General features: G+C 35.6%; 2 protein-coding genes across 25 annotated transcripts in view; both read left to right on the top strand.

The window, feature by feature from the left end:
• Positions 1-22,700, top strand: part of LOC103524328 (myosin heavy chain, muscle-like) — an 82,092-nt gene that overhangs the window by 43,504 nt on the left and 15,888 nt on the right. For 13 of the 23 annotated variants that reach the window (XM_026833421.1, XM_026833414.1, XM_026833424.1 and 10 more), the window contains exons 9-13: positions 3,946-4,083; positions 4,401-4,520; positions 5,600-5,749; positions 7,849-8,019; positions 15,205-15,384. In XM_026833421.1, the coding sequence (XP_026689222.1) occupies positions 3,946-4,083; positions 4,401-4,520; positions 5,600-5,749; positions 7,849-8,019; positions 15,205-15,384 (759 nt within the window). Of the gene's footprint in view, positions 1-3,945; positions 4,084-4,400; positions 4,521-5,599; positions 5,750-6,112; positions 6,263-7,848; positions 8,020-11,997; positions 12,169-13,178; positions 13,350-15,204; positions 15,385-22,700 lie in introns of all 23 variants that reach the window. The other 10 variants (XM_026833430.1, XM_026833429.1, XM_026833435.1 and 7 more) reach the window with 4 other exon arrangements.
• LOC113473922 (myosin heavy chain, muscle-like) lies at positions 15,980-21,164 on the top strand. 2 transcript variants are annotated; one of them, XM_026833439.1, is made up of 2 exons: positions 15,980-16,179; positions 20,869-21,164. In XM_026833439.1, exons 1-2 carry the CDS (start codon positions 16,011-16,013, stop codon positions 21,066-21,068), a joined length of 369 nt encoding a protein of 122 aa, XP_026689240.1. In that variant the 5' UTR covers positions 15,980-16,010; the 3' UTR covers positions 21,069-21,164. The 2 variants fall into 2 exon arrangements, with proteins under 2 accessions (XP_026689240.1, XP_026689239.1); XM_026833438.1 differs by lacking the exon at positions 20,869-21,164 and adding an exon at positions 19,059-19,645.

The following is a 22,700-nucleotide window of genomic DNA, read 5'->3' as shown; positions in this document are numbered from 1 at the left end:
GCATATTTTCAAAATTACTACAAATGTGGAAATGGATTAAAATATTTTTTCATAATTAGTTTATATCACGAAATAAATCGTAAACTGGATTCGTACATTCCACTAATGGATGTTAATTCACCGTAAAATTATGTTGAAAACGTGTCCACTTCATGAATTTCATTGAGAGTTTGGAAACTGTGCAATTAACTCGAGGATGTTGGTAGTTGATTACATCTTTCCTAAATTCTTCATTTGCAAACAAAACTATATCGAAGTGCTCTTTTAAACTGTTGGCATAATGGGACATCTTGTTCCAAGCTGATAGTATATATAAAGCACAAAGCACCGACACACAAACTTTACCTAAGACCTTGTTTAGACTACGGGAGTAAAGGGACTTTTCAGTCTCATTCTGGCAGGATAAACAAGATATATTCTTTTATACGTTTATGTCAGGCAAATCTTTTCACCCCCGAACTTACTGAATGATGCATATTTTCAAAATTACTACAAACGTGGAAATGGATTAAGATATTTTTTCATAATTAGTTTATATCACGAAATAAATCGTAAACTGGATTCGTACATTCCACTAATGGATTTATGTTCATACTTTATTTCCTTTAGAAGTCTCATCCGTTTATTTGCCATTTTAATTTACTCCCACGTATGTGGATATGTATATCTCAATGTGAGTTCTCAATTTTTAGCCCGTCCTTCCTTTATTATTAGCCTTAAGATACCATGTTTTTTACTTACAGTAATTTTCGTGTAATCGTTGCGGACTATGCAAACTGATTGTTGTAAATTTTCACGTAATACGAACACTGATCAATCACGTCTTTCTAAAGCATTCTTGTCTTTGAATTTGACTTAATTTACTTTTATACAATTTCCATTTATAACGCATTTTATTCATTCTTTTAGATTAGGTGTATATATTTTTTTTTTCTTCCAAAAATCCAAAATCTTCAAATATCATATTCAGATACAAAGGCTTAATTTTTCAATTGATTGAATCAATACGAGTATTTTGCATAATTGCATAATGTTATCGTTATCAATCATGTTGAATTTCAAATTTGCTTCAATGAAGAGAACGTCCTATTTTTTTGTGAAATTCATATGTTATACGTCAACCAATCAGCATAAGTATAAAAAATAACATGTTAAATATTACAATATATAATAGCATGTTAAATTCAATCTCCCAATGGATAAATACGTTTCATGTGCCTACATATGTGTTTTGTTGTTTTCAAATGAAAATGGCTGACGTCCAAGAACATTGTAAAAAAGAACAAAGTTGCTAAATTTAAACATTTTGTTTTTTCACCAGCATGGCAAAGTGTTGTAATTTGAAATGTGCAATATTCCGTGGAATTTTTCAATGTTTCCCTGTGATATACTGAACTGGCCCAATTCATAGTAAATTATGATGAAAAAAAGTAAAAAATATGAATTTAGCTGTTTGGAGTCTTGTGGTTTCCAAAGACACTTTTTCAACCTTTCTGTGTGATTTATGTACCTATATGTTTTGACTGTATGTTATATGTTTGTGATCTTTACCCATCGAAACCTTTTGTTATATTTAAGTATCTGTTGTTTCCTCTGTCATCAAATGTCAAGTCATCGAGGACTTTATTATGTAGATAATTTTTAGTTCCTTGTGACCCTTTTGTGTATCCAAGTTGCCAAGAGGACAGAGGTAGAGGTACACATCTGTTTGTAAGTTCGTTGTACATTGTAAATGTTAATCGACTAAAGACAAGAACAAAAATGACAATACTTGTACTTTTATTGATCGAAGAGTGAGTATCTGTTGTTCCCTCTGTCATCAAATGTCAAGTCATCGAGGACTTTGTTATGTAGATAATTTTTAGTTCCTTGTGACCCTTTTGTGTATCCAAGTTGCCAAGAGAACAGAGGTAGAGGTACACTTCTATTTGTAAGTTCGTTGTACATTGTAAATGTTAATCGACGACTAAAGACAAGAACAAAAATGACAATACTTGTACTTTTATTGATCGAAGAGTCAAAGACCGTATAATTCCTTTTATGTTAATTACCTACATTTACTTGCTTAACAATCAATCGTACTTTGTCCAGATCAGGTAATTTGATCTTTGGCTTTTTTTTACGTTATTTTTTAACAATCTAAACTTACTAAGTTTAGGTATATACTCGTATAACTGTTAGAATTAGAACTTAGAACTAATCCACCTACAGCTTATATCAATTGAATCCGTATTTTTAACGCTTTTTAAATTACTCAAAAGACAGTACAATCTCCAAATTTTGTGTATCCAAGTTGCCAAGAGGACAGAGGTACACATCTATTTGTAAGTTCGTTGTACATTGTAAATGTTAATCGACTAAAGACAAGAACAAAAATGACAATACTTGTACTTTTATTGATCGAAGAGTCAAAGACCGTATAATTCCTTTTATGTTAATTACCTACATTTACTTGCTTAACAATTAATCGTACTTTGTCCAGATCAGGTAATTTGATCTTTGGCTTTTTTTTACATTATTTTTTAACAATCTAAACTTACTAAGTTTAGGTATATACTCGTATAACTGTTAGAATTAGAACTAATCCACCTACAGCTTATATCAATTGAATCCGTATTTTTAACGCTTTTTAAATTACTCAAAAGACAGTACAATCTCCAAAAAGCTCGTGTTCATTACAATATTTTTTTTTTTTGTCTTTTCAAAATATCATCAGACACTGTTTTTGAACAATTCTTGAAATTGTCTAGAAAAGTCTTCGTATAAAAACGTCAATGTGACTTTCAATGTAAATTTATGTCATTTTAAATGTAAATTCATATTTTATCATACATCCCCCCTAGTTTTCCTTGTCTTAAACAGACTCTTCTAATCACGTAACGTTAGGTGTAGTCTGAAAATATATGGGCTCCTCACAAATTTTTTTTTTGTCTTTTCAAAATATCATCAGACACTGTTTTTGGACAATTCTTGAAATTGTCTAGAAAAGTCCTCGTATAAAAACGTCAATGTGACTTTCAATGTAAATTTATGTCATTTCAAATGTAAATTCATATTTTATCACACATCCCCCCTAGTTTTCCTTGTCTTAAACAGACTCTTCTAATCACGTAACGTTAGGTGTAGTCTGAAAATATATGGGCTCCTCACAAACCTACAATTTTTGACGTGAGGTAAGTCGTTTTGATTTTTGCTTTTCAAACCTTTTTATCCATTCTTTTTTCGTTTGTTTTGTATTTTGGTTTGTTTCCTCCTACTCTGTCTTTTCATTGTCTAATGGTTATTTTTCTTTCAGATTTGTTAGTATTTTTGGTTGGGAAATACATGGGTTCAACTCCCAAAGGATTAATTTTCATTGTCTAATGGTTATTTTTCTTTCAGATTTGTTAGTATTTTTGGTTGGGAAATACATGGGTTCAACTCCCAAAGGATTAATTGTTTGGTGGTTTTTTAATAGTTCAAAATATAGCAGCATGATTTGTGTACTCAATAGCACGACCAACCTTTTTTCTTTCTCATGAGATATCAGAAAGGAAAAACCATTTTGTATAAAGGGTGATCTATCGGGGATTACCTATTAGTACTTTTTGAAGGTATCTCAAATATTACATTACAAATATTGTTTCAAAAATGAAGCCTAAAAGGCCACACTTACAGACCTAAAAACTTTCAGTCAAGGTCAGATTACTCAACCCATTTTGGAAGACGTATCCTTTCTCATGAGATATCAGAAAGGAAAAACCATTTTGTATAAAGGGTGATCTATCGGGGATTACCTATAAGTACTTTTTGAAGGTATCTCAAATATTACATTACAAATATTGCTTCAAAAATGAAGCCTAAAAGGCCACACTTACAGACCTAAAAACTTTCAGTCAAGGTCAGATTACTCAACCCATTTTGGAAGACGTATCCTAATCCCCCTATTCATTTCTTGACCCACAGCAAGCTTTCGACATCCTTGGTTTCACCAAGGAAGAGAAAGAGAACGTGTACAAGATCACTGCCTCCGTCATGCACATGGGAGGAATGAAGTTCAAGCAAAGAGGTCGTGAAGAGCAGGCTGAGCCTGATGGTACTGAGGTGAGTAACGTGCTTAAAAGAGGGGTAACACAAGGATGTTGTATGTCGCCAAAATACGATAAATACTTGAATGTTTCATTCAAGTTTCATACGATAGCTACTTGATGTCTCCATAGTTTTTTTCCATAGGGATTTTAAGTTTAAACCTCAGTATTTCTCACGAAGCTGAGGTGGCCATCCGTCCAGATACACGCCACTTGTGACGTACATTATTCAATTTTAATGATCTGACGCAAACTTGGAGATACATTCAAGGATAGAAACCCGCTGACTTATAGCAATCTGGTTTTAACGATGATTTCGTCTCGGTTTTTCAGGAAGGTGATCGAGTATCCAAACTGCTCGGAGTTGACTCTCAACAACTGTACACCAACTTGGTCAAGCCCAGAATCAAGGTCGGAAACGAGTTCGTCACCCAAGGTCGTAACGTCAACCAGGTATGTTAACTTGGCCCTGAGGATGTTAACTTGGTCCTGAGGTTATGCCACTTGGCTCTGGAGGGTATGCCAGTTGGCCTTGGAGGGAAAAAAATCGGGAATGAACTTAGGTCAGATTCAAGAGAAAATCGAAAACTCTTGGGGAGTCTGATTTTTTTTTTTTTTTTTTTTTTTAATGATCCCTGAGTTATCATAAAATTCAAAAGTGGTCGGCGGATCATGACATGGTCTGAATCTTCAAGTTGTTCGCAATCCCTGGTTTGAATATTCAAGTGCCTCCTAACTATGCACTTTGTCTGGGTCAATTAGAGTGGAGATCGTTAGCAATAAGACCATTTAGGGCGAGTTTTCAATCAGCCAATTAGAGTTATACGCCTCTGTGGTTAAGAGCACTTATTGAGAGTGCTGGGTTCGAATCCCAGCTGGAATAAAGAATATCTGATTGATCAAGCTTGAGTAATTTTTAATTAAATCCTACTTTTCAGGATCTCATACTTCACAGCTATTGTACATAGATAATTTGCATGACGGAATGACTATTTTCCCCTTTTTTAATTCAGGGGAAATACCTGTATTTTTTATTTTATTTTTTTTTTTTTAATATAAAAAGCGCTTCGGTATGTTGTATTATGTTTATCAAACAGAATCTTTCCCAAATTTCAAATCATAGCATGAACAACTTCCCCCAAATCTCCGAAATGAAAATATGTTTTACCCTTTCCATGTTACCAGTGAATTCCTCAAATATAGTGGAACTTTTCAATATCTGAAAATAAACTCCCTTACTAAAACTGCATGAAGTCCAACATTACCACAGTGACAAGAAAGAAATGTACACCAACAATGAAAAAGATGTACCTATACTCGTACGTACATCCAAGATTCTTAGATTCCTGGAGCTCACATCTTTCGGGCCCTTGGTCCCTACTTTTGAGCCTCTAGGTGGGCTTTTCGTGTATGCGTATACCCAAACATCACAGCATGTGCAACAAATTTGACTCCTGGCATGCCGAAACCCCTTGTCCCTCAAAACTCGGTTCTTTGAAGAATAATTCATCTGTCCCATTCTCTTCTCTTAGGTTAACTATTCCATAGGTGCCATGTGCAAGGGTGTTTTCGACAGACTGTTCAAATTTTTGGTTAAAAAGTGTAACGAGACCCTGGACACTCAGCAGAAGCGTCAGCATTTTATCGGTGTACTAGATATTGCTGGCTTTGAGATCTTCGATGTAAGTGCCTTCTCCGTATGAGATGAAGAGTTCAAAATCGTAGAGGTTGACGATACATGGACACTTGTTCTAAAAGCTCTTAAGTACCCTGAAAAGAACCTGTACTCAAAGACATGAAAAAACATTTGATGATAATCATATTTTACCAATGATTGTGCAATGTGCATCTTTTAAAGTACTAGAATGCATTTATCTAAAGATAATTAAGAATATAATCCTTAGAGTAAAATATTAACGTTCTTCACAGAAATCATTATCTCGTAATCTCGTCACCCTCTATGATTGAAGAGCTCCCATTTACCTAATTCGAACCCTTGCTAACATAAGAGTCTTTCCCCATTCCCCTCCAATTCAACCATCTAGGTCATGTACTCGGTGGGTGCCATGTCCAAAGGTATGTTCGACCGAGTGTTCAAATACTTGGTTAAGAAATGTAATGAAACCCTGGACACCAAACAGAAGAGACAACACTTTATCGGTGTACTGGATATTGCCGGGTTCGAAATCTTCGATGTAAGTCATCTCAAACGATTCCGGTCATGGGTTCAGCGAAAGCGTTCGATAGAGTTGGGTTCCTGGCGGAACCCAAGGGTGCCTCATGGGACCTTTCCGATTTCGAGCGGCTTTCTTGATCCCGTGAACGATTGCAGGTTTGATTTTTCATCGATTCCAACGTTTGGGAGGTTGAATTGAATTGAAACATTTAATTTTTGACCTTCAGCAAGCTTGCTTTTAATCAGTTCAGATTAAATGTCAATTTTTTTTTACTTACAGCTAACCCAAGGGTGCCTCATGGGACCTTTCCGATTTCGAGCGTCTTTCTTGATCCCGTGAACGATTGCAGGTTTGATTTTTCATCGATTCCAACGTTTGGGAGGTTGAATTGAAACATTTAATTTTTGACCTACAGCAAGCTTGCTTTCAATCAGTTCAGATTAAATGTCAATTTTTTTTTTTTTACTTACAGCAAGCTTGCTTTAGATTAATTATTCAGATATAATGTTCATTTTTGACTTACAGCAAGCTTGTTTTATTTCAAATTCAGATTCAAATTAAAATTCCTCAAGTCTCTACCAAACGGTAATCGGTGAAAAGTGAAACCTGTAAAAAAACGCTTCTTTAACGCTTCGAATCGTAACCCCCATAGTTTTAAGTTAATTTTAAGTTAGACTTAAGAACTGTCATGTGAGGGTAGAAACTATGCAATATTTTCTTCAAAATTCCAAGATCTATTGCTATTCTTCATTTGTATGTATACCGTATACCTACAATTTTTACCTTCAAACTGACCTCTGCTTAGCCATATGGGAAATATTGCCATGAATTTGAACACATATCTGAAGTTCAAAATACCATAACATTAACACTAGGTACTTATTTACCCAAACATAAACACTGGAAATTTGGAAAATCGTGCATCGTGTCTGCTTGATTTGTTTGTTCATGAAACAGTTGAAAACACCTACAATTTTTACCTTCAAACTGACCTCTGCTTAGCCATATGGGAAATATTGCCATGAATTTGAACACATATCTAAAGTTCAAAATACCATAACATTAACACTACTTATTTACCCAAACATAAACACTGGAAATTTTGAAAATCGTGCATCGTGTCTGCTTGATTTGTTTGTTCATGAAACAGTTGAAAATATAATACATAGTAATAGAAACAACTTTGATTATTACTTTCTATTACTAAAGTAATTAGAAAGTATTGCACTCGGTCCATTTTTTTTCCGACGCTGTAACCTTTGTAATACCGTCCACTCACGCTTAGACCTTCTGACAGACCTAGGGGTAGGGCCGCCTAGGGCGGAAGTTTTTTTCCGCCACATACGTTCCGTTGGTCTAAACAAGAGTGGGACTAGTGGGAGGCATAAGTTTGTAACACAAAATAAACCAAGTTTCATGAACATACAAAAACATGACAACTCGTGTCTCAAATTAATCATACGCATGAGTGGGAGGCATAAGTTTGTAACACAAAATAAACCAAGTTTCATGAACATACAAAAACATGACAACTCGTGTCTCAAATTAATCATACTAATTTTATCACTTGTTTCTTTCCCTCTGCACTTATACACATACAATAGTTCAACGGATTTGAACAGCTTTGTATCAACTTCACCAACGAGAAACTTCAGCAATTCTTCAACCATCACATGTTCGTACTGGAACAAGAAGAATACAAGAAAGAGGGAATCGTGTGGGCATTTATTGATTTCGGAATGGACTTGTTGGCTTGTATTGAGTTGATCGAAAAGGTGAATTCAAGTACAGGTTTGAGATGGACACTTCTGCTCGATCCCATTGGTTCCTGAATGATTACTTTCTGTTTATAGCGAAGCTATACTAGTTTTGTTTATTTTCCTGTCTGGAAATTTGTTTAATATATTTTGTTCCATGAATTTTTTCTCATATTCCATGGTGTTACCCAGTTATTGCTCGAAGGAATATTTCCATATTTTATTCAGTTTTTCTTCTTTGATATTTTCGTTTCCCCCGTTTACCATTTTTGCAGAACTCCCCTTTCCAGTTGTGTTTTTGAGACGTATTTCTCATATGTTTGCCCTTGTTCTCATACTCTTTTATTGGTTTTATTTTGTGTCTCCAAGATCTGTACAAAGAGGTATGAAGTGTAATTTTTGGAATGGATTTCTCGAACCCCTTGTTACTTTCTGTTTCTACTAGTTTTGTTTATTTTCCTGTCTGGAAATTTGTTTAATGCATTTTGTTCCATGAATTTTTTATCATATTCCATGGTGTTACCCAGTTATTGCCTAAAAGAATATTTCCATATTTTCTTCAGTTTTTCTTCTTTGATATTTTCGTTTTCCCCGTTTACCATTTTTGCAGAACTCCCCTTTCCAGTTGTGTTTTTGAGATGTATTTCTCATTATGTTTGCCCTTGTTCTCATTCTCTTTTATTGGTTTTATTTTGTGTCTCCAAGATCTGTACAAAGAGGTATGAAGTGTAATTTTTGGAATGGATTTCTCGAACCCCTTGTTTTAGCCTTTTTGGTTTGGATAAGTCCAAAATCATCTTTTTCGTTTAATCTTTTTCGGAAGACCTTTTTTCGTTTCTGTTTTCCCTTTATTATGTTTGGAATAAGTTGTGCAACATTACTTGCCAGTTTTACACATGTGTTTATTTTATGTCCGATTGTTGCATCATGTTATAGTTTTCCAATGTTTGACAGTTTGACATGCCCCATTTTATTTTTATATTACGAGTTTATACATATTATTATCGCATTAAAACATTTTGTTCCACCTTTCCCTCGCATAGAATTTTATGTAATGAAAGTAAGAGCAGCGGTAAAGTAAGGACAAATTGAGATAAGGATATACTACCTACTCGTATATTGCTATCAGGTCGAAAAGTACGTAGTTACCCTATTCGTAAATATGAAGACCATTTTAGACGTTATTTTATGTCCGATCGTTGCATCATGTTATAGTTTTCCCATGTTTGACATGCCCCATTTTATTTATATTACAAGTTTATTTTTTTATTATCTTGAACACTATTCTCCTCCCTTTCCCCTAGCATATTCCCCTAATAAAATTTATTACCTAAATGAAAGTAAAAGCAACTGTAAAGTACGGACAACCGTTCAAATTTGAGATAAGAATATTCTACCTAAGTGGTATCGGTACCAGGGCGAAAAGTAGTTACCATACTCGTAAATATGAAGACCATTTTAGACGTTCAAGAAAGATTTTATTAATTCTTTTAATTTTTCCAACTTTATTATGTGTTCCAACTTTCTTATAAATATAATCCATATTTGTCTGTTGCTCTTACCTTCATTGCTGTTATACCCATTTGGAATTACCTACCATAGAATACTTAACCACCTTTAAGATATCTCTCCCAAACCCTTTTTATCCCTTTGTGTTCGTCATCTAACACTTCCTTTTCCCCTAGTACAACGGATTTGAGCAGCTGTGCATTAATTTCACCAATGAACAACTGTTTTAGACGTTCAAGAAAGATTTTATTAATTCTTTTAATTTTTCAAACTTTATTATGTGTTCCAACTTTCTTATAAATATCATCCATATTTGTCTGTTGCTCTTACCTTCATTGCTGTTATACCCCTTTGGAATTACCTACATGAAGACCAGTTAGACGTTCAAGAAAGATTTTATGAATTCTTTTCAATTTTCAAACTTTATTACGTGTTCAAACTTTCTTATAAATATCATCCATATTTGTCTGTTGCTCTTACCTTCATTGCTGTTATACCCCTTTGGAATTACCTACCATAGAATACTTAATCACCTTTAAGATATCTCTCCCAAACCCTTTTTATCCCCTTGTGTTCGTCATCTAACACTTCCTTTTCCCCTAGTACAACGGATTTGAGCAGCTGTGCATTAATTTCACCAATGAACAACTGCAACAGAGGCAAACTTAGGGGCACATTCCAATCTAAAAGGTACTTTGAAAATGGCAGGTTTATAGACAGCTTTAGGGCATATTCCTATTCAAAAGGTACCTACTTTGAAAATGTCAGATTTACAGGCGCATTTAGCGCACATTCCAATATAAAAAGTACTTTGAAAATGCTAGATTTTAGGGGAATTTGTCGCACATTCCGGGGAGTATTACCTTAGAAAAAGGTTTTTGAGAAGCATTATAAAAAAAGTATAGTCGAAAACTGGTGATTTTTTTGAAAAATTAGAGGGAAAGAAAGATTTATGGTAGAAAGTTTGAGTAAACATGTAGTAGGAAATTACCTTTTCTTTTATGAAATAGCTTTCTTTTTATGATTTTTATGAAATACCTACCTCGGTGATGTAGTGGTCAAGGCGCTCGCCTGGTAAACAGGAGGGCGTGGGGTTCAATCCCAGCCGAGGAGTCAGAGGTGAGAGTAAACACAATTCATGGATGAAACAGGTACTTGTCAATAATTACCCTATTGAATTTAAACTTGACACGGGTAGTGAGGCTAATATATTGCCATCTAAATATTTGCATTTTCTAAAGCCTAGGCCTGAAATGAAGAGGCGTCTGAACTTTTGTGTTTAACGGGAAACACTCTGAACTCCTTTTATTCTAGAAAGCCCAGACGCAATCTTCTCAAATCAATATAACGTGTTGCAAATTCGACTTTGACCCTATCAAAGGCTTCCTTAAAGTCTAAAAATGTACAGATAAAATTTGTATTCACCTTAGTTGTCCTTATTTTTGAGCATGTTTAGAATATTATCTATACTGATTGTATAGACCCGAACTTTCCACTGAACTCGAAAGTTGATTTTTATTTTATTTGTGTTTATTAAATTGTCGAAAGTAGATTTCCCTCACCCCATTTCACGCACTACTTTTCCCCAGTACTGGAAAAGCGCGTGTTTTGTTTACTCCGCTTCTAGACCCAAGGGCTTTTCCGTGAAGAACTTGGCAACATTTTGCACTTTTCAGCACGATTTCCCTGTTTGTAATAGACATCGCAAAATATTAGATACAGAAAAAAGACGGCATGAGTGGCTACTATTAATCTAATTTGGAAAAGTGACGTCATTTTGACGTCAGGTTCAATTTTCTCAGACAAAGACTTCAGCCGTATTTTCCTTTCACAGTTTTCATTTTGGTAATAGCAAGAAATAAGGAAATGGTCCAATGCCTGCCAGGCAATGTTCTACTTCCCTATTTTCCACCACTATACCACGATGAAAATAGCGAAAGGAAAATACGACTTTACTGTCCGTAGTATTGAAGCGCCTTGAAGGAAAAAGTGACGTCATTTTGACGTCAGGTTCAATTTTCTCAGTCAAAGACTTCAGCCGTATTTTCCTTTCACAGTTTTCATTTTGGTAATAGCAAGAAATGAGGAAATGGTCCAATGCCTGCCAGGCAATGTTCCATTTCCCTATTTTCCACCACTATACCACGATGAAAATAGCGAAAGGAAAATACGACTTTACTGTCCGTAGTATTGAAGCGCCTTGAAGGATTAGCAAGAAATAAGGAAATGGTCCAATGCCTGCCAGGCAATGTTCCACTTCCCTATTTTCCACCACTATACCACGATGAAAATAGCGAAAGGAAAATACGACTTTACTGTCCGTAGTATTGAAGCGCCTTGAAGGAGGAAGAAAAGGGTGCAAAGTGCTAAGTTGCTTTTAGGAACAGGCTCCGCGGGCTAGAAGTTTTGCATGTTTAAAACCCCTTGTGATTCGTTCATCCCATTATTTTTCCCTTGCCTGTGTTTGTTTCAAAACCCCGTTCCTAGTTCAACGGATTTGAACAGCTTTGTATCAACTTCACCAACGAAAAACTTCAGCAATTCTTCAACCATCACATGTTTGTGCTGGAACAAGAAGAATACGAGCGTGAAGGTATCCCCTGGACGTTTATCGATTTCGGAATGGATCTCCAATCCACGATCGATCTAATCGAAAAGGTACTTTGAAAATGGCAGGTTTATAGACAGCTTTAGGGCATATTCCGAACAACTGCAACAATTTTTCAACCATACCATGTTTGTGCTGGAACAAGAGATCTATAAAATAGAAGGGATCGAATGGACGTTCATTGCACTCTTCCAATATATAACTCGAAGAGGTACAAGAACATATTGTGATCCTACTTGTGTTGATGATCACTTTGTCCAAGTTTTTATTTTATGCATACAATTATGTAAACCACTTCAAAGGTTAAACCAACCAAAAAGTGATCGTGGTCCTAGGCATGAATTAAGCCTATAGGATTAATGCATGAATCGTACTTTGTACTGTTAAAGCATGATTCCTATTTATCAGGCATGATTTGTGTGGAAATGGATTCAAAAATTTATTTTCTGGTTACACAGTGACATTTTAGTTGAATTCTTTTCCTTCCGTTCGTCAGAATTTTTGTCGTAAATGAGTCTCTGTACATCGTCCCTTTTGTAAATAGTCGTACATTGTGACCTGTCAGTAAAATATTTTTACATCCAAACTTCCCCCAATAGCAACTTCCCCCAAATAGAAAATTCCCCCCAAGAGTTCTTTATCGTACGTAGACTGTTACCCCGTAAGTGGTTAGGACTCGACCATACTTCCACAGGGTTTGTGCATGAACAGTATGTACTGTTTTTACCATTCCCTAAAACACTGTTATCCTAAAAAAATATTCGACTGGGATCCCTCATTCAAATAGGCAAATTTTAGACTGTCCAAGATGGACGGTGAATGTCCAGGTTCGAATCCAGGGCAGAGAGAACTTTCCGAAATCTTGCTTTAGGCTTTCCAGGTGACGGCTACGATAATTGTTCGTACCCTGAGGTTAGACAAACTTTGCTCGGGAAAAGGGATTCTGGGGCTAAATTGCCAACATATACCCCATTTCTGAGGGTCTAGCGATCTAGGGCATATAAAAAAGGGAAAATGAGGAATTTTAATCTAAGAGGCCCCATTTCAAAGGTAAACCTAGTACAACGGATTTGAACAACTTTGTATCAACTTCACCAACGAAAAACTCCAACAATTCTTCAACCATCACATGTTCGTATTGGAACAAGAAGAATACGCCAGAGAGGGCATTGAATGGGCCTTCATTGATTTCGGAATGGACTTGTTAGCATGTATTGAGTTGATTGAAAAGGTATAAGTTAAGTGAGATGACAGATTTAGACAGCTTTAGGGCATATTCCTATTCAAAAGGTACTTTGAAAATGACAGATTTACAGGCAAATTTAGCGCACATTCCGTAGAGTATTACCTTAGAAAAATGTTTTTGAGAAGCATTATAAAAAAAAGTATAGTCGAAAACTGGTGATTTTCTTGAAAAATTAGAGGGAAAAAAAGATTTGTGGTAGAAAGTTTGAGTAAACATGTAGTAGGAAATTACTTTTTTTTATGAAATAGCTTTCTTTTAAATTTAATTATTTATTTACCACCAGGAGAGTTGAGTTTTCACATTTTATTTTTAGAGGTGAAGTTCTTCTCGGTGAAAAATACTCTTCCAATGTATAACTCGAAGAGGTACAAGAACATATTGTGATCCTACTTGTGTTGATGATCATTTTGTCCAAGTTTTTATTTTAAGCATACAATTATGTAAACCACTTCAAAGGTTAAACCAACCAAAAGTGATTATGGTCCTAGGCATGAATTAAGCCTATAGGATTAGTGCATGAATTGTACTTTGTACTGTTAAAGCATGATTCCTATTTATCAGGCATGATTTGTGTGGAAATGGATTCCAAAAAATTATTTTCTGGTTACACAGTGACATTTTAGCTGAATTCTTTTCCTTCCGTTCGTCAGAATTTTTGTCGTAAATGAGTCTCTGTACATCGTCCCTTTTGTAAATAGTCGTGCATTGTGACGAGTCTGAGGTTTAATGGTTTTGAATCCAACAGTTTATCTGTTGGACAAGAAAATGCGAACCCTGAATGGATTCAGAAATAAGTGTTTACACCTATCAACATGATGTTGGAAATTCAACAAGACAGTGTTGAAAATAAAAGTAATGCTCTATCTCTTGGAAAGTTTATATTTGTATATGAGTGAGTGATTAATTAAGGACTGCCTTTATTTTCTGGATACACAGTGACATTTTAGCTGAATTCTTTTCCTCCCGTTCGTCAGAATTTTTGTCGTAAATGAGTCTCTGTACATCGTCCCTTTTGCAAATAGTCGTGCATTGTGACCTGTCAGTAAAAAACATTTACATTCAAACTTCCCCCAATAGCATCTTCCCCCAACAATAAATAGAAAATTCCCCCCAAGAGTTCTTTATCGTACGTAGACTGTTACCCCGTAAGTGGTCAGGACTCGACAATACTTCCACAGGGTTTGTGCATGAACAGTATGTACTGTTTTTACCATTCCCTAAAACACTGTTATCCTAAAAAATTCGACTGGGATCCCTCATTCAAATAGGCAAATTTCAGACTGTCCAAGATGAACGGTGAATGTCCCAGGTTCGAATCCAGGGCAGAGAGAACTTTCCGAAATCTTGCTTTAGGCTTTCCAGGTGACGGCTACGATAATTGTTCGTACCCTGAGGTTAGACAAACTTTGCTCGGGAAAAGTAAGGATTCTGGGGCTAAATTGCCAACGTATACCCCATTTCTGAGGGTCTAGCGATCTAGGGCATATAAAAAAGGGAAAATGAGGAATTTTAATCTAAGAGGCCCCATTTCAAAGGTTCATTTTGTGTTTTCCCGCCTCTCTACTGAAGAGTTTCTGGTTTCAGATGTACATTCTTTGAGAGGAATCTTTTATTTGCATTTTGAACCATATTTGCACTTTGGAATGTATCCTATAAAACCGATACCATTCTTAATTTTGTAGTTTATTTCAAAGGCTAAATTTGTCGAAATTCTGAGGTTCTAGAAATCTAAGGCATAAAAAAATGGAAAATAGAGAATTTCAGTTTATCAGACCACATCACGAAGTGGCACATTTCGTTCAGCGCCGCGGATTCTAATACTCTACCCTCCTCCCTCTAGCCCATGGGTATCCTGTCCATCCTTGAAGAAGAATCTATGTTCCCCAAGGCCACGGATCAGACCTTCGTCGACAAGCTGATGGCTCAGCACTTGGGCAAATCCCCTCCATTCCAGAAGCCCAAGCCACCCAAGCCCGGTTGCCAGGCGGGTCACTTTGCCATTGCCCATTACGCCGGTACTGTAAGTATTGCCCGACGAATTTCGATTCCTTCTTGCCTAACATCAGTTGAACATCGTAACATGCCCATAAACATTATGTCATCATAGTGTTAACAATTCAACCGTAAAAAGTTCCTTAATAAACTACAAAGTACAAACATAACATGTTTGTACATACATACACCCCGGTGTATAGCAGATACAAAAAGACATCTTTTCTTTATTCTGCTATCGCCATTCGGCATGGAAAATAGAGAATTTCAGTTTAACAGACCACATCACGAAGTGGCACATTCCGTTCAGCGGATTCTAATACTCTACCCTCCTCCCTCTAGCCCATGGGTATCCTGTCCATCCTTGAAGAAGAATCTATGTTCCCCAAGGCCACGGTTCAACGTGAGAAGAGACCTCGAAAAAAAACGTTCATTACGTCAGAGGAAATCCACCAACTCGGAGACTACCGAAGATGAAAATTTTTTCAACGTAAATGACTATTTTTCCATTTGTTTTCTGAACACCTCCATTGAAGAACCTGGAATACTAACAATTTTGACGTAACGTAATGTCTGTGTTTTGTCCGTCCTAATTTTGCAAGGCACAAGAGAGTTGAAATTGTCTTTTTATTGATTCGTCGCGAGATTTTGACAATGTATTTGTTAATATCTTTTCTGACTAGCATTTACATGGAACTCACTCTCTTTTGCTTCGCCCTTTCAGATCTGCTGGAGAAGGCCCGTGTCATTTCCCAACAAGCTCTTGAACGTTCCTACCACATTTTCTACCAAATGATGTCCGGCTCCGTCAAGGGAGTGAAAGGTAAGAACTTTGTCGCTCCAATTTGACCCCCTCCCTTTTGATTGAACCCTTTTATATGTTTTAGACTATAAGCTTAGGATCTGAATAATAAGATAAGACTATTATCTCTTTAATGATCTCATAGTCAGAACCACAACCTTAGTTTATACTTGGCTTAACTCTTGGGTTAATGGGCGTTTGTGATTGGCTGAAAAGTTTGAAATCAACCAATAAGATCGCTTGATGTAAGAGTTAAACTTAAACCGAGTTTAATCTCGGGTCATGGATCTCGACATGTGTAATTTAAGTGTATTTCGTGTATGACTTTTAAATGATAATATATAATCCACCGTAAAATTATGTTGAAAACGTGTCCACTTCATGAATTTCATTGAGAGTTTGGAAACTGTGCAATTAACTCGAGGATGTTGGTAGTTAGGCACTTTCTTTAATTAATTCAGTAAGTGCATAATGGAATGATGCATATTTTCAAAATTACTACAAATGTGGAAATGGATTAAAATATTTTTTCATAATTAGTTTATATCACGAAATAAATCGTAAACTGGATTCGTACATTCCACTAATGGATTTATGTTCATACTTTATTTCCTTTAGAAGTCTCATCCGTTTATTTGCCATTTTAATTTACTCCCACGTATGTGGATATGTATATCTCAATGTGAGTTCTCAATTTTTAGCCCGTCCTTCCTTTATTATTAGCCTTAAGATACCATGTTTTTTACTTACAGTAGGTATTACACGATGCGCATTTCGATCATTTTCAATGTTTATCTCATTGAAATATCATGAAGTGGACTTTGTTCATGTGCAAAAATTTACGGAGTGTAAATCCTTAGGTTAAAAACTGAATGGAGCGGAGAGCATAGCGCATCGAGCAGCGAGCATTTAGAAACTCATCTCTTACGAAACGATACTGTCGTGTGTGCCCTGAATGGATGTTCATACTTTATTTCCTTTAGAAGTCTCATCCGTTTATTTGCCCTTTTGATTTACTCCTACGTATGTGAATATGTATATCTCAATGTGAGTTCTCAATTTTTAGCCCGTCCTTCCTTTATTATTAGCCTTAAGATACCATGTTTTTTACTTACAGTAGGTATTACACGATGCGCATTTCGATCATTTTCAATGTTTATCTCATTGAAATATCATGAAGTGGACTTTGTTCATCTGCAAAAGTTTACGGAGTGTAAATCCTTAGGTTAAAAACTGAGTGGAGCGGAGAGCATAGCGCATCGAGCAGCGAGCATTTAGAAACTCATCTCACTGTCGTGTGTGCCCTGCCTAAGCAACAGCTCGGCTGGGCAAATAAATTTCTATGTTTCTCGTTCTCATTTCATGTTCTGGACAGGAGTCAAGAAATTTCCGTTCCTGTGTGCCCCGTTCGTTCTTGCCATGTTTAATTCTTGATGTTTATTTCAGCACGAATAGAATGCCAGTGGCGAAACGTAGAAAAGAGGGACTTTTTTTTAACATGAAAAGAAAAAGGAGCCAGCCTAGTTAGCTTGGTTGGTAGCGCGTCTGCCTCGTAAGCGCTATGCCGCGGATTTAATACCCGCCCGGTGCGGATTTTATCCTGAACATATAATATTCGTTCTCGGAAGGGCTGGCTTTCTCCTATCCTGTATTCCTTCTCTCTTCGATTTCGGAACGATAAAACTTGTTTAGACTGCTAGAGTAAGGGGACTTTTCAGTCCTATGCTGGCAGTATAAACAAGGTATGTTCTATTCTACGTTACTAATGTCCGACCTTACCACAGAGAGCTTTTAGTTAATCCACATTTCCAGAGTTTAAGAAATACTGGCCTGTGTAAATCAAATGGGTGACGTCCAACCCTTGACACCTTAATTGTAATACCCGCACATTCTTCCCTCATTTCTACGTCCGCCACTGGTCGTCATTCGCCCCCTTATGTCTACACCACTGATCACTCGCTTAGCAGATGCGGCATCAGGTTACAGCAAGCGTTGTTTTCGTATTTATTTTTTATTTCCATTCTCTCTTTTCGACATCATTTTTTGGCTCTCAAATCTCTCAATATGTTGGCGGTGGTGCTTTCTCGAATGCCAATGGACATATTCGTGAAAATTTACACCTATCACGTTTTTGATGTTCGCAAATTCATTAAATGTTGCAGCTTCATTAAATGTTGCAGTTTACATACAGAGTTTCTTACACATCATTTTCATCAAAACATTTTTCACACAGTTTCCAAGGTCCTGTGATCCAAATTAAGTTCATATTGGTGTATAAATCAGTAAAGTTTTTGATGTTCGCAAATTGATTAAATGTTGCAGCTTCATTAAATGTTGCAGTTTACATACAAAGTTTCTACACATCATTTTCATCAAAACATTTTTCACACAGTTTCCAAGGTCCTGTGATCCAAATTAAGTTCATATTGGTGTATAAATCAGTAAAATAAATAAAAACTTGATCTAAGGACTACAAGATCTTAGAGTTGCTGAAATAATGGCATATTTTTGGAGCTAGCCCAAAGTATTCATTTACAAGCTAAAAATTGATCCAAGTGATTTGATACCAATATGAATTTTCTATTGTATCCCACCTTCCTTGAAAAACCCCATCACAAAATTTGTTTCAATGGAAACAAAGAAATAGTTTTCTTTATTACACTGTTGAACTATTTCCATCTGCTTGCACGTTTCATCCCCTAATATGTAATTTTCTGTTGCTTGCCCATCATGTGTTGCATGTATTTCACCTGTACATATGTATTCCCGATTTGTGTACATATGTTTAAATCCCATGTATTTGTATTTCTGTATAGAAGTTGCATGTATTTCACCTGTACATATGTATTCCCGATTTGTGTACATATGTTTAAATCCCATGTATTTGTATTTCTGTATAGAAATGTGCATGCTAAGCAATCGTATTGAGGAATATTATTTTATAAGCCAGGGTAAAACCCGAATTCCGGGCGTCAACGATGGTTCAGAATTTGAGCTCACGGATGTAAGTATAGTCGACAGACTGATATCATCCTTAGAAATCCCTTTAATCCTCTTATTATCCGTAGAAATGCCTTTAATCCTTTCAATATATCCTTGAAAATTCTTTTACAAATCCTTTCCCCTATCATTTCTTAATATCCTTTTTCTTATCATATTCTACATTTTTGTTTTGTGAAACTTGGGAAAGGTTTCATTTGCCCCCATACATACGGAAACGGTTCCCCATTTTTTTTCTCGAAAGGCGATTTTGAATTTTGTGACCTTGTCTTGCTGTTGACGAACGTAAACTTTAGATATTTCGGAACGTGTTTTGGTCGCTGTTCCTTAAAATTGTACCTCTTGTCGTTTTTTTTTTCTTATTAAATGTAGTTGATTTTTTTTTACTATTTTTTTTATATCAATTAATTTATTTATTGTACTGTCTAGTCTATTTGTCTCTTTCTTCAAGCCTTACTGAAATCTCTCATGAAATGCCAGCTAAATTTTCAGCTTTTTTAAAACTTGTCTAAAACTTCTTCTAATTTATTTTCTGCTCATTTTCAGGTACTAATGTTCTCGGATATAAATGACTATGCATCGCTTTTAACACCTTAACTTTTACCCTTACGCTTATTATTTTCTCTAGGCCTAGGCACTACATAATAGCTATTTGATACTCAATATTTGAGATAAATACGTTTCATGTGCCTACATATGTATTTTGTTGTTTTCGAATGAAAATGGCTGACGTCCAAGAACATTGATGTAAAAAAGAACAAAGTTGCTAAATTTAAACATTTTGTTTTTTCACCAGCATGGCAAAGTGTTGTAATTTGAAATGTGCAATATTCCAGCATGCTCTCAAAGCTGTATAGGCAATGCTAGACAAGATTTTTCAATTGAGTATTTTGCTCATTAGGTATAAAATGTATGAATTCAATGAAAAATTTGGCTCATTACTCATTATGGTTGGTAGACATTTGGATGGAATTATGAGTTTTTTTTTATGAACAGATTTAAAAAAGACATTCTTAAATGAACAAATTTAAAGATACATTTTTAAATGAACAAATTTAAAGAGACCTTCTCAAATGAACAAATTTAAAAAGACATTCTTAAAAAGACATGGCTTGACTTTGAAATAATTTGCAAAGACTTCTACGTTTGGACATATTCGTGAAAATTTACACCTATCACGTTTTTGATGTTCGCAGCTTCATTAAATGTTGCAGCTTCATTAAATGTTGCAGTTTACATACAGAGTTTTTACATATCATTTTCATCAAAACATTTTTCACACAGTTTCCAAGGTTTTGTGATCCAAATTAAGTTCATATTGGTGTATAAATCAGTAAAATAAATAAAACTTGATCTAAGGACTACAAGACCTTAAAGTTGCTGAAATAATGGCATATTTTTGGAGCTAGCCCAAAGTATTCATTTACAAGCTAAAAATTAATCCACGTGATTTGATACTAATATGAATTTTCTATTGTATCCCACCTTCCTTGAAAAATCCCATCACAAAATTTGTTTCAATGGAAACAAAGAAATAGTTTTCTTTGTTACACTGTTTAACTATTTCCATCTGCTTGCACGTTTCATCCCCTAATATGTAATTTTCTCTTGCTTGCCCATTATGTGTTGCATGTATTTCACCTGTACATAATATGTATTCCCGATTTGTGTACATATGTTTAAATCCCATGTATTTGTATTTCTGTATAGAAATGTGCATGCTAAGCAATCGTATCGAGGAATATTATTTTATAAGCCAGGGTAAAACCCGAATTCCGGGCGTCAACGATGGCTCAGAATTTGAGCTTACGGATGTAAGTATAGTCGACAGACTGATATCATCCTTAGAAATCCCTTTAATCCTCTTATTATCCTTAGAAATGCCTTTAATCCTTTCAATATATCCTTGAAAATTCTTTTACAAATCCTTTCCCCTATCATATCTTAATATCCTTTTTCTTATCATATTCTACATTTTTGTTTTGTGAAACTTGGGAAAGGTTTCATTTGCCCCCATACATACGGAAACGTCTATTTTCCCCTTTTTTAATTCACGGGAAATACCTGTATTTTTTTTCTAAATATAAAAAGCGCTTCGATATGTTGTATTATGTTTATCAAACAGAATCTTTCCCAAATTTCAAATCATAGCATGAACAACTTCCCCCAAATCTCCGAAATGAAAATATGTTTTACCCTTTCCATGTTACCAGTGAATTCCTCAAATATAGTGGAACTTTTCAATATCTGAAAATAAACTCCCTTACTAAAACTGCATGAAGTCCAACATTACCACAGTGACAAGAAAGAAATGAATCTTTTATTTATTTGATATAAATAATATCCTTTGTAATTAGGATAGTTCACATATCCAGAAGTTCATTCGTAGGATATACAAACGGTAGACTCTCTTGTAGAAACTAAATCCGAAGATTATATTGGAATTATTCGTTCAGAAAAAAGCATGTGCTTAAAAGAGGGGTAACACAAGGATGTTGTATGTCGCCAAAATACGATAAATACTTGAATATTTCATTCAAGTTTCATACGATAGCTACTTGATGTCTCCATAGTTTTTTCCATAGGGATTTTAAGTTTAAACCTCAGTATTTCTCACGAAGCTGAGTTGGCCATCCGTCCAGATACACGCCACTTGTGACGTACATTATTCAATTTTAATGATCTGACGCAAACTTGGAGATACATTCAAGGATAGAAAGAAATGTACACCAACAATGAAAAAGATGTACCTATACTCGTACGTACATCCAAGATTCTTAGATTCCTGGAGCTCACATCTTTCGGGCCCTTGGTCCCTACTTTTGAGCCTCTAGGTGGGCTTTTCGTGTATGCGTATACCCAAACATCACAGCATGTGCAACAAATTTGACTCCTGGCATGCCGAAACCCCTTGTCCCTCAAAACTCGGTTCTTTGAAGAATAATTCATCTGTCCCATTCTCTTCTCCACCCAAACATCACAGCATGTGTAACAAATTTGACTCCTGGCATGCCGAAACCCCTTGTCCCTCAAAACTCGGTTCTTTGAAGAATAATTCATCTGTCCCATTCTCTTCTCTTAGGTTAACTATTCCATAGGTGCCATGTGCAAGGGTGTTTTCGACAGACTGTTCAAATTTTTGGTTAAAAAGTGTAACGAGACCCTGGACACTCAGCAGAAGCGTCAGCATTTTATCGGTGTACTAGATATTGCTGGCTTTGAGATCTTCGATGTAAGTGCCTTCTCCGTATGAGATGAAGAGTTCAAAATCGTAGAGGTTGACGATACATGGACCTGTTCTAAAAGCTCTTAAGTACCCTGAAAAGAACCTGTACTCAAAGACATGAAAAAACATTTGATGATAATCATATTTTACCAATGATTGTGCATCTTTTAAAGTACTAGAATGCATTTTACCTAAAGATAATTAAGAATATAATCCTTAGAGTAAAATTAACGTTCTTTACAGAAATCATTATCTCGTAATCTCGTCACCCTCTACGATTGAAGAGCTCCCATTTACCCAATTCGAACCCTTGCTA

This window comes from Diaphorina citri, unplaced genomic scaffold (assembly GCF_000475195.1).
Source record: "Diaphorina citri unplaced genomic scaffold, Diaci psyllid genome assembly version 1.1 scaffold92, whole genome shotgun sequence".
Classification (NCBI taxonomy): Eukaryota; Metazoa; Arthropoda; class Insecta; order Hemiptera; family Psyllidae; genus Diaphorina; species Diaphorina citri.
This window is presented reverse-complemented; position numbering and strand designations above follow the sequence as displayed.

Coding starts and splice junctions, on each gene's coding strand:
- LOC113473922 (XM_026833439.1), top strand. CDS start 16,011: ATGTATTTGTTAATATCTTTTCTGACTAGCATTTACATGGAACTCACT. Junction 16,180..20,868: donor CTCCGTCAAGGGAGTGAAAG/GTAAGAACTTTG, acceptor ATTTCTGTATAG/AAATGTGCATGCTAAGCAAT.